The 12,554-nt window shown below is 44.9% G+C and overlaps 1 protein-coding gene across 2 annotated transcripts in view; it reads left to right on the forward strand.

Annotated features, from left to right (window-relative positions):
* The first annotated feature begins 7,504 nt into the window (after positions 1 to 7,504).
* The window catches only part of ATP2A3 (ATPase sarcoplasmic/endoplasmic reticulum Ca2+ transporting 3), a 324,456-nt gene continuing 319,406 nt past the window's right edge, over positions 7,505 to 12,554 (forward strand). For both annotated transcript variants that reach the window (XM_077296494.1, XM_077296493.1), the window contains exon 1: positions 7,505 to 7,807. In XM_077296494.1, the coding sequence (XP_077152609.1) occupies positions 7,690 to 7,807 (118 nt within the window). In that variant the 5' untranslated portion in view covers positions 7,505 to 7,689. The remainder of the gene's footprint in view (positions 7,808 to 12,554) is intronic.

Below are 12,554 nucleotides of genomic sequence, written 5' to 3' on the forward strand. Positions count from 1 at the left end.
TTCTATTATACTTTTCCTCTAATTGTTCCACTCCTGGTTTTGGCTTACAAAAACTGATAAAATCCTGACCAAATCCTGATGCAATCCTGAACGTGGACACATACCCTTACACTTTATACATCAGTCTCTAGAACGTGGTCAGGACCCCATGTTTTTATCCAAAAGGCAAAACGACATAGTGATAGAGACCTTACAGCATTATAAAGGTGGTCTTTTCTTTCGCTGACTCTGTCAGAGGCTCCTGCTAGTAACCCTTGGTAAGATCGAGCGCCTTCCCCAGTCTCTCAATTAACTTGTCCACCCGGGGCAATGGATAAAGGTCAAAATTCAATTTTCGGAAGTCAATACAAAATCTTAATGATCCGTCTGGCTTTGGAATCAGTACAATAGGGCTAGCCCACTGACTCCTGGACTCCTCTATAACTCCTTTCTGGAGCATTAGTTTCACCTCAGCTGCGAAGATTTGCCTCCAACTCTTCAGCACACGGTATAGGTTTATTCGTACCCTTACCTGAAGCTGGGTGACAGTGTCATGTTGGATTACAGATGTACAGCTGGGCAGTTCTGAGAATATGTCCGTATTCTGCTGCACCAATTTCCGAGACTCCAGTCGCTGCTGTTTAGAGAGAGTGTCGCTTATCTCTACCTCTCTCCTGGCCTCATCCTGTGCCAGGGTCGAAGGGTCCACAGACGATACGACCAGAGTCGCATCTGTAATCATACATTCCCGTCTTTCCATGCTTTTACCAGTTTAACAAAATACAATTGTTCAGGTTTTCTCTTCCAGGGCTTGTAATTCACTTGCCCAACCTTTTCCCGGACTTTATGTGGCCCTTGCCACTTGGCCATGAGCTTACTTTCTTTGGTGGGCACTAGGAATAATATCCAATCCGCATTTTCAAAGGACCTGACCATGGCCTTCTTATTACATGCTCTGCTCTGCGCTGCCTAGGCATCCAGAAGCTGCTACTTTACTATAGGCATGACCGCCGCGATCCAGTCCTACATAGTTGCCACGTGCTCTATTAAGCTTTTATGAGAGGGGGGTAGGTTCCTGTTCCCACTTCTCTTTGGCTACATCCATCAGCCCCCACGGATGCCTGACGTATAATAGCTCAATGGGTGAGAATCTCATTGAAGTCAGCAGTACCTTGCGGATGGCAGACATTAAATAGGGCAGAAACCTGTCCCAATCCCTCCCATCCTTGCAGACTTTTTTTTAGCATAGATTTAAGGGTTTTGTTTTATTTTTTGTAATTAATCCATCAGTCTGTGGATGTGCACAATTGTTTTATCTGGATCAGCTTACAAAGTTCCTTTCTAACCTTGGACATAAAAAGAGTCCCCTGATCCGTAAGGATCTCCTTAGTTAGCCCAAAGCGGCAGAACATGCTAAACAGCTCCCAGGTGAAAAGTTTAGCCAAGATGTGGTGAAACGGAATTTCCTCCGAGTAATGGGTGTAATAAACTACTACCACCAATATGTCTTGGTGGCCACAGGTGGATTTTACTATTGGCAATACCAGACCCATAGCAAGTTTCTCAAAAGGTACCTCTATAATAGGCAGAGGTACCAATGGACTCCGGAAACTTGCAGTGGGTGTAGTAAGTTGACACTCTGGACACGACTCACAAAACCTTTGTACCTCGGCATAAATCCTGGGCCAAAAATTGTAAAATATGTTCTTGTGACTTTTTAATCCCTAGGTGCCCACCCAGTGTGTGAGCCATCTCGAGACCGCCATACGGTAGAATTGGAGTACTACCAGCTGTACCACTACTTTGTCTGAGATTTTGTCAACCCTGTATAGTAAATCCTGATTAACCGCCATGCGTGGAAAAAAAGCCTCTACACCCGGTTGCTGAGCCACTCCATTTACAGTAAAGAGCAAAAGTGTAACAATGTTTTCAATTTTTGACTTTCAGGCTCCATATCTCATTATCCACTTCTGCTTTGAACTTGAGACTGCCATCATTTTGTAGACAATCATCTTGGATATTTCATAATTAAATTTGACTTGCAACTATTTAGCATATGGTTATGCAAATTATTGCCATGTCACTACATTGTTACTGTTTTGCTCCTAAAGATCTAAATGTAATCCCTTCATGACTGGAGGCATTTTTGTTTTTCGCTCCTCTTCTTCCCAAAGCCATAACTTTTTTATGTCTCTCAGGTCAGTGTAATAGAAGCTGCAGCGCTGACAGCTTCTATAGCATGCAGATCTGCATGCTATAGAAGCGATCAGTCTGCACAAAATGAATGTCCCATAGTGGGACAAAGTGTAAAAGTAAAATCAAATTAAAAACTTTTTTTTTAAATAATTGTTAATACATTTAAAAAAAAATAATAAAAAAATCAATATTCATTTGATCACTAAATATTTGAATGAAAAAAAAATCTAAACAAAAAAAGTACACATATTTGGTATTGCCGCATCCGTAACGACCAGACCTATATAACTGTCCCACTAGTTAACCCCATTAGAGAACCCCCTTAACAAAAAAAGGCAAAAAACAATGCTTTATCATCATACCTCCAAACAAAAAGTGGAATAACAGGAGATCAAAAAGACGGATATAAATAAACATGGTACCGCTGAAAACGTCATCTTGTCCCGCAAAAAACGAGCCGCCATACAGCATCATCAGCAAAAAAAAAAAAAAGTTATAGCTGTCAGAATAAAGCGATGCAAAAACAATTATTTTTCTATAAAATTGTTTTTATTATATATAAGCGCCAAAACATAAAAAAATATATAAATGAGGTATTGCTGGAATCATACTGACCCAAAGAATAAAACTGCCTTATCAATTTTACCACACGCAGAATAGTATAAACGCCCTCCCCCAAAAGAAATTCATGAATTGCTGTTTTTTGCTCATTCTGTCTCCCAAAAATTGGAATAAGAAGGAATCAAAAAATGTCATGTTCCCGAAAATGGTACCAATAAAAACGTCAACTCGTTCCGCAGAAAACAAGACCTCACATGACTCTGTGGGCCAAAATATGGAAAAATTAGAACTCTCAAAATGTAGTGACGCAAAAACTATTTTTTGCAATAAAAAGCGTCTTTTAGTGTGCGACAGCTGCCAAACATAAAAACCTGCTATAAATAGTAAATCAAACCCCTCTTTATCACCCCCTTAGTTAGGGAAAAATAATAAAATAAAAAAAGGATTTATTTCAATTTTCCCATTAGGGTTAGGGCTAAAGTTAGAGTTAGGGTTGGGGCTAAAGTTAGGGTTGGGGCTAAAGTTAAGGTTAGGGTTGGGGCTAAAGTTAGGGTTAGGGTTGGGGCTAGAGTTGCGGTTATGGTTTGGATTAGGGTTGGTATTAGGGTTAGGGATTAGGGCTAGGGGTGTGTTAGGGTTAAGTTTGTGGTTAGGGTTATGGTTAGGATTAGGGGTATTTTGGCGTTAGGGTTGGAGTTAGAATTGGGGGTTTCCACTGCTTAGGCACATCAGGGGCTCTCCAAACGTGACATGGCGTCTGATTTCAATTTCAGCCAATATTGCATTGAAAAGTCAAATGGGGCTCCTTCCCTTCTGAGCTCTGCCATGCGCCCAAACAGTGGTTTACCCCTACATATGGGGTATCAGTGTACAACTTTTGGGGTTCAATTTCTCCTATCACCCTTGGGGATATAAAAAATTGGAAGCGAAAAGATCATTTTTGTGAAAAAATATGATTTTTGATTTTTTACGGCTCTACGTTATAACCTTCTGTGAAGCACTTGGGGGTTCAAAGTGCTCACCACACATCTAGATAAGTTCCCTAGGGGGTCTACTTTCCAAAATGGTGTCATTTGTGGGGGGTTTCCACTGTTTAGGTGCATCAGGGGCTCTCCAAACACGACATGGCGTCTGATCTCAATTCCAGCCAATTTTGCATTGAAAAGTCAAACGGCGCTCCTTCCCTTCCGAGCTCTGCCGTGGGTACAAACAGTAGTTTACCTTCATATATGGGGTATCAGCATACTCAGGACAAATTGTACAACTTTTAGGGTCCAATTTCTCCTGATACCCTTGGGAAAATAAAACAAATTGTATCTGAAGTAAATTTTTTGTGAAAAAAAGTTCATTTTGTTTTAAACATTCCAAAAATTCCTTTGAAGCACCTGATGGGTTAATACATTTCTTGAATGTGGTTTTGAGCACCGTGAGGGGTGTAGATTTTAGAATGGTGTCACTTTTGGGTATTTTCTATCATATAGACCCCTCAAAGTGACTTCAAATGTGATGTGGTCCCTAAAAAAAAATGGTGTTGTAAAAATGAGAAATCGCTGGTCAATGTTTACCCCTTATAACTTCCTAACAAAAATAATGTTGGTTCCAAAATTGTGCTGATGTAAAGTAGACATGTGGTAAATGTTACTTATTAAGTATTTTGTGTGACACATCTCAGTGATTTAAGGGTATGAAAATTTAAAGTTGGAAAATTGTTGCCAAATTTCTTTTTTTTCACAAATAAACGCAAGTCATATCAAATAAATTTTGCCACGATCATAAAGTACAATATGTCACGAGAAAACAATGTCAGAATCACCGGGATCCATGGAAGCATTCCTGAGTTATAACCTCATAAAAGGACAGTGGTCAGAATTGTAAAAATTGGCCTGGTCATTAACATGCAAACCACCCTTGGGGGTAAAGGGGTTAATTTTTTTTTTATATTAATAGATCGGGCAATTCGAAAAGCGGAGGTACTAAATATGTGTATATTTGATTTTTATGGTTTTATTTTGAATGGGGTGAAAGGGGGTGATTTCAACGTTTATATTTTTTAAATTTTTTAAAAACGTTTTTGTTTTACTTTTTGCTTGCTTCAATAGTCTTCATGGGAGACTAGAAGCTGCAGTTTTCTGATCGCCTGTGTGTAGCACAAATGCTCACTTGCTATGAGCGCCGACCACTGGGCAGCGCTCATAGCAATCCGACAATGACAATCATAGAGGTCTGCTGGAGAGTTCTGGTTGTCATGCCGACCCATAGGTGACCCACGATCACGTGACGGGGTCACTGATGGGCGGGACTAGTGACGCGCTTCCGGGAAGCGAGAGTTAAATGCCGCTGTCAGAGATTGACAGCGGCATTTAACTAGTCACCAGCCGACGGTGGATCGCGATTCTACCTGCGGCTGTTGCGGGCACATGTCAGCTGTATATATCAGGTGATATGTGCCTGGAAAGGTGCGGGCTCAACGCCGGAGCCCGCACCAAACAGGGGGAGTCCGATATCAGCGTACTATTTGTCCTGATGTCGGAAAGGGGTTACATTTTTATTATATTGTTAGTATTTTGCAGCTCGGTGGCTCAGTGGTTAGCACTGCAGCCTTGCAGCGCTGGGGTCCTTGGTTCAAATCCCACCAAGGACAACATCTGCAAGGAGTTTGTATGTTCTGCCAGTGTTTGTTTGGGTTTCCTCCGGGTACTCCGGTTTCCTCCCACATTCCAAAGACATACTGATAGGGAATTTAGATTGTGAGCCCCATCGGGGACAGCGATGATAACTGCTAGCCTCAGTCCAATATACCCCCTCAGTATGGGCTTGGTTCTGACTGACCCCAGAAGAGGGTTGTAATCCTTTCCCAGACTCCTGGGCTCTCAGCGGATGGTGTAATAGCCACAGTGTGGCAGAGTCCCTTACGAAGTCCTGGGTGGCCATATAATGTTCGATCAGGCTAACCACCTGGTCCAGGGTGCCTGGGTCCTCTTGCCCCACCCAATGCTGTATAGCTGTTGGCAGAGTTATCTCAAGCTGGTCGAACACCACCCTCTCTATCATCTGAGAATGAGTCAAAGTCTCAGGCTGGAGCCATCTTTTGACTAGCTGCAGTAAGTTACACACCTGAGACCTAGCTGGTCAGGCCTCCACAAAGGCCCATTGAAACACTCATAGTGCCTGCACATATGTGTTAACCCCTAGTCGGGCAAGGATGTCACCTTTCAGCTTCCCACTGTCCTGGGCATGCTCCCAACTGAGGTCAAAGTAAGCTTTCTGAGCATCTCCCATCAGGAATGGGCCACTACTTCAGCCCACTGGGAAGTTGTTAGGCTGTCCCACTCTGCTGTAGATTCGAAGACGGTGAGAAAGGTTTTTACATCATCCTCTCCAGTGTTTCCCAAACTCCAGTCCTCACGGACCCCAACAGGTCATGTTTTCAGGATTTCCTCAGTATTGCACAGGTGATGGAAGTATCAGGAGTTCTCCCACTTGTGCAGCACTATGGAAATCCTGAAAACATGACCTGTTGGGTTCCGTGAGGACTGGAGTTTGGGAAATACTGCTGTTCCTCCACGCTGACAGGACTTTGTCCCGGGCCTCATGACGAACCGAAGTCGGCGGTGGGGGCTTCTCTCGCAGCACCATAATGTGCTGCCGTATAAGGTTGTTTGTCTGCTGGTACAACTTCTGCTGTTACCGCAGTTGTTGGTGGTGCTGCTCATCCTGTTGCTGCAGAAACTACAGCTGCTGCTGCTGGGTCAGGGTTAGCTGCTTCAGTATCTCTTCCATCTTAATGGCAGGCCTGAGCAGTAGTGTTGCAGGCCTAATTACGGACATACAGCTTGCTTTGGGGTATGCCTCAGTTCACAATGCCTGCATTATCCAACATATGTAAAGCAGCGGCTTTCATGTCCCTGCAATGAGGCAGTGACCGAAGAAAGTTCAGTTTAAATTTAAATTGGCTGCTTTGGACAACTAGAACAGTCTGGCTATGAGGCAGTCAAGCATTTTCCGTTTAATATATAGACTCACCCAGACCCCCCAACAGGGCATTACTGCCCTTACTGGTATATAAGGCCCCCCTCCTCACTGCTCTGAGATAATGACTTTTGGGTTTTCATTGGCTGTAAGCCATAATCATCAACATTAACAGAAATAAACACTTGAAATAGATCACTCTGTGTGTAATGACTCTATATAATATACGAGTGTCACTTTTTGTAATGAAGAAATGAAATAAATTAACTTTTTGATGATATTCTAATTTAGTGAGAAGCACCTGTATGACAAGGCAAGGCACGACCTCCTATGCCAGGTCCTGAGGGAGGATGGTATGTGGCACTGCCCCTCATGATGGCCAGGACCGCGCAGAGCCGCAGCTGTACACGGGCTCACACGCTTCTGTGCACAAGGCGCAGCTGCGGCGGCGGCGGCGCGTTATCTCTCCTCAGCGCTGCGGTTGCCAGCCTTAACCCCTTCCTCGCTGCACCCCTGCAAACACTTCGCAAGTTTGTAGCTGCATAAGAGGAAGTGAAGCTGGGAGAGAGAGGAGGGGGTGCCCATATCTATACATGCTCGAGAAAAGAAAAAAAACAACATTTTCCACAGTAGAATGACCGAAGGCTACATGTGCGACATGCTAATGCCGAGCTAGCAGAGGCCAATGGATGGAGGCGCACGGCTGTGGCGGGGGCTGGCGCTATTTGGGTGCTGACAGCAGCCAATGGCGAGGCTTTCGGTAGCACAGGATAAGTAAGTTACCACAGAACAGGAACTTTCAGTCAGTGCATTTGCTCCGGAGGAGCAGCAGCAGCAGCAGCAGGAGGAGGAGGAGGGGAGCGCTGAAGCTCAGGCAGTGCAGAGGCGGCTCCCACAAGGTGCACGGCCACAGGGACACCCCCCGGGGTTGTAGCGACCCCAGAGCCCACTCGTGTCAGTGCAGCGAGGAGACGCCGGGCCACCATGGACAGCGCGCACGCCAAGCCCGTGTCCGAGGTGCTCCGCCACTTCCAGGTGAATGAAAGCTGCGGGCTGAGCACCGAGCAGGTCCGGAGGAACCGAGAGAAGTACGGAGCCAACGGTGAGTGCCCGGAGCTGCACCTGCAGCGCTTCTGCCCCGGTGTGCCCTCCCGGCATCACTCCTCAGGCCCGGCCACGGGTGGGGTTTGGTGGCCACTGCTCAGGGTTGGGGATACGTGACAGGTAAAGCCTGGTAGGCGCTTCTGGTACTTGTGGTACTACTGCGGCTGGGAGCCTGACTGCTGTCACCTCACCCTTGGCTTCCGGCGCCTTGCTGCTGCCCCCACACCTGGGAAGTGCGGCTGACGAGGGCTGCTGTGTCTTTCTGTAGGGGGCAGGCTGTCCATGGCTGCTCATGGCAGGTGTCAGAAGGTGCCATCTACCTGTGCCTGACACATGCCACTTCTGCCACCAGCTCTGAGAGCGCATCTTGTAGGACTGGTGCTGACACAATCTGATGGCATCGCTGTCACTGGTGCAGAAACCATTAAAAGTGCAATATGAACTGTAGGGTCTTCAGCTAATTTGTGTGGGTTCAAAAGGAACATGAGCCATTTCTTGTGTTTACAGCTAGTTGCCTTGGAGACCGACCACTGCTGCTAGACAGCAGAACATGCCGATTGCGTCTGAGCTCTTTCCTATTGCGTTTCTAAGCAGTGTCGTGAAGCTGTTACCTCTTAATCCTGCAAATTAGACAGCAGCAGTGGTCGGTCTCCTAGGCAACAAGCTGTAAACAAAGTGTTTAACATCTGACAAATTTTTAGCACACAGTGAATTGCGAAAGTGTTTGTTTTGTTTTTACCCCTTCCAACAATCTCCATATAAGAAGACTGGAATAACCATCTAATCCTTAATGGTTTACAGCCCTATATGAGGATGTGCCGTAATAAGAGCACCCCTTAATGGCACCCAAAACTGTGTCCTTATTCTCCTACGTGTTTCATCCTTGAGTTACTAGTAATCACCAGAGAAGTCAAGGCATAGGGTCAGAGGTCATGAAGGTCACCTCCACTCTGGGCATGGTGCATCAAACAGGGGTGTTCAGATACCCAAGTTTTGTATTGCACACAGTAAGGTGGCAAATGCAGGCCAGGGACGAGTTAAAAACTGGACGGAAGTAATGTATACATGCCTCTGCTCCAATATAAATTAGAGGAGAAGGGGTTAACTATGTACTGCTTTTAAATCCGAAACCGCCCCGGGCTGTAGTAGTGTGGACGTCAGTCTCCTGACCTCATTACTAAGGGAACCTTTCATCTGTTCTCCTTGTGTGCAGTGGGGCATTGGTCCAGCAGAGTCAGAGCAGTACCTGCCGTGCCAGGAGCATGGAGCGCTGGTGTTAGTCATCCCCCTGGGCGGGACAATCCTTGGGAATCCCTCAGTGACGCAGGTTCTGGGGAGACACCCTGTGAGGGAGACAGACAGAACCACTCTGAAGGAAAGCTATAAACCAGGCACACTAAGAGGTCTATTACTGTATACAGAAGGTGGGATGGGACTCCTCGAAAAATGCATGGAGGTCTTTGTCACCTTTGTCATTGCTGAGCAATGCGAAGGAGAAAAAGTTAAAATCGTAATAATGAGGTTAACACGTTCCAAATGCGGCCATATCTCAGTGCAGAGGCTGGTATTCTTTTAACTCTATTATTTCCTGAGTAAGGTGCTTAGAGGAAACCATGATCGCCAGAACTGACTGTGTGGAAAAGAGGAGAATTTATAATAAAAGAAGATATGTAAAACTATGCAAACTAACCAGTTTTGCTTAAGGAGAAAGTTGTTAGATATCAGGATAGATTAAACTGTTCTCTAGGACCCTTGGGTGCAATTGATTGAAGTGTAAAGAACCATCTGCATTCCAGTTTAAGCATGGATCTATCAAATTGCCCCCAGATGATTTCTTAATAAATTATTTGGCTGTTGATATGGTCATAGGATTACCCCTTGCAGTTCTCTTAGATGTCAGTGCATAGGTATGTCCCTTTTTTGTTATGGATTTTCCTCTAAATATTGTATCTGTCACCTGTGGTCTTCCTTCACATAATTTAAAAGTGAGGTACAGGTGACCATATAGATCAGCCCTTTGGTGCTTTACTTTAGGCTATGTGCACATGTTGCGGATTTGCCTTCGGATCCGCACTGGATTGGCCGCTGTGGATTCGCAGCAGTAAACCTATGGAAAACCAAATCCGCTGTGCACATGCTGGGGAAAATACTGTGCGGAAACACTGCGTTGTATTTTCTGCAGCATGTCAATTCATTGTGCGGATTCCGCAGCGTTTTACACCTGCTCCTCAATAGGAATCTGCAGGTGTAAAACCGCAGGTGAAATGCTCACAAAAAACGCAGTGCATTTTACCTGTGGATTTTTCAAAAACCGTGCGGAAAAAAACCGCACACGAATCCGGAACATGGGCACATAGCCTAAAACTCCCTTCTATATATGTAGTCACCAGTGAATGCCTTTCTATGACCAGGCCAGTGGCTACTACTAATCTGTTAATCAAACCACCATCGCTCAGATCTAACTGGTTGGAGTGTGAATGCGCCACCAAATCCCCACTGCTGCATTAAAAGGGGGAGTATGCCAAAAGGTTGCCGCAGGTGTGGACCCCTTCAGTGTCAAGTAGCGTCTCTGCATCTTGCATCTTGGCTCGCTGGAGCAAAAGGATAGTATGTAGCAGACTTTGCTTTATGAATCACCATGGTGATTATACTAATTTTACTTGAAAATGGCTTGTGTAAATATGTTTATAAGTTATATAAATGAAGATTGGAACAGGTCTCACTGGTCGCTTACGGTGCAAGGACATAAAGTGCAGTACAGATTCATCTCAACTGAAAGCCGAGATCAGGAACAGAACAGACATTTATAGGACACTTCATAACTTTCCCAAATTCTTATGAAAAAATTACAGCACATCCTGTATTGTACTACAGGGCACAATATATTATATATTGTCAGTCAGTGCATTTTATACTGACTCTGACTTCACAGACCTGCATTGAAATGATCATTGAAGTCCTTTGCTTGATTCACTGGTATCCCATGATGACAATAGATTCCTTCAGAGACGCAGTCCTGCTATGTCCGGGTGCTACGAGCACAACAGCGTGATTATACTGCTATGGTCTGAACACGTCAGTAGCCTTGTATTGTACTACTCAGGCTGCGATCACCACTTCTGCCGCTGATACTCACCTCACCCTGGATCTCTACTCTGTTTGCCCCATCCCATTAGCTCCTGTCACTGCTTCACGCACTAGGTAGTGTGGGCGGTGGCAGGGGGAAACTGGACGTTGCAACTATGCCATAGGCTAAAATAAAATAAAATAAAAAATTGTCGTCGATCTCCTTCCACAGCAGTGACCTGGACAGCCCAGGTCAAAGCAGGAGACAGCCACAGTGTAGGAGATGCAGGGCCATGGTGTCCCTCATCTGCAGGCATGGGCTTCCACAAAAGCCCTCAATAGCTCATCAATATAGGATGTCCACATCTTGTGTAATGCTTCCATGCCAGCAAGTCTCAGTGGGTGTATCCCCTTGGGTACTTTGGGCAATGTATAGAACCCCGAGATCTGTGGTGGGGTCCTCAGTTTTAAAAAGTCAGTGTCTGCTATATCAGTGAACTCAACCGCATGGGTCTAGGTTCTACATTTGTTAGCAGGGACTTGCTGGAGAACATCATTGTTCTCAGAGTAACTATGTATTTGGTTGCACATTTCAGTATATACAGTTAAGTCCATATATATTTGGACAGAGACAACATTTTTCTAGTTTTGGTTATAGACAATACCACAATGAATTTTAAACAAAATAATTCAGATGCTGTTAAAGTTCAGACTTTCAGCTTTCATTTGAGGGTATCCACATTAAAATCGGATGAAGGGTTTAAGAGTTTCAGCTCCTTAACATGTGCCACGCTGTTTTTAAAAGGACCAAAAGTAATTGGACAGATTCAATAATTTTAAATAAAATGTTCATTTTTAGTACTTGGTTGAAAACCCTTGGCTGGCAATGACTGCCTGAAGTCTTGAACTCATGGACATCACCAGACGCTGTGTTTCCTCCTTTTTCATGGTCTGCCAGGCCTTCACTGCGGTGGTTTTCAGTTGCTGTTTGTTTGTGGGCCTTTCTGTCTGAAGTTTAGTCTTTAACAAGTGAAATGCATGCTCAATTTGGTTGAGATCAGGTGACTGACTTGGCCATTCAAGAATATTCCACTTCTTTGCTTTAATAAACTCCTGGGTTGCTTTGGCTTCATGTTTTGGGTCATTGTCTATCTGTAGGATGAAACGACGACCAATCAGTTTGGCTGCATTTGGCTGGATCTGAGCACACAGTGTGGCTCTGAATACCTCAGAATTCATCCGGCTGCTTCTGTCCTGTCACATCATCAATAAACACTAGTGACCCAGTGCCACTGGCAGCCATGCATGCCCAAGCCATCACACTGCCTCCGCCGTGTTTTACAGATGATGTGGTATGCTTTGGATCATGAGTAGTGTTGAGCATTCCGATACCGCAAGTATCGGGTATCGGCCGATACTTGCGGGTATCGGAATTCCGATACCGAGATCCGATACTTTTGTGGTATCGGGTATCGGTATCGAAACAACATTAATGTGTAAAATTAAGAATTAAAATAAAAAATATTGCTATACTCACCTCTCCGACGCAGCCTGGACCTCACCGAGGGAACCGGCAGCGTTCTTTGCTTAAAATGCGCGCTTTTACTTCCTTCCGTGACGTCACGGCTTGTGATTGGTCGTGTGCCGCCCATGTGGCCGCGACGCGACCAATCACAGCA

The sequence above is a fragment of the Ranitomeya variabilis genome, chromosome 3 (genome assembly GCF_051348905.1).
Source record: "Ranitomeya variabilis isolate aRanVar5 chromosome 3, aRanVar5.hap1, whole genome shotgun sequence".
Classification (NCBI taxonomy): domain Eukaryota; kingdom Metazoa; phylum Chordata; class Amphibia; order Anura; family Dendrobatidae; genus Ranitomeya; species Ranitomeya variabilis.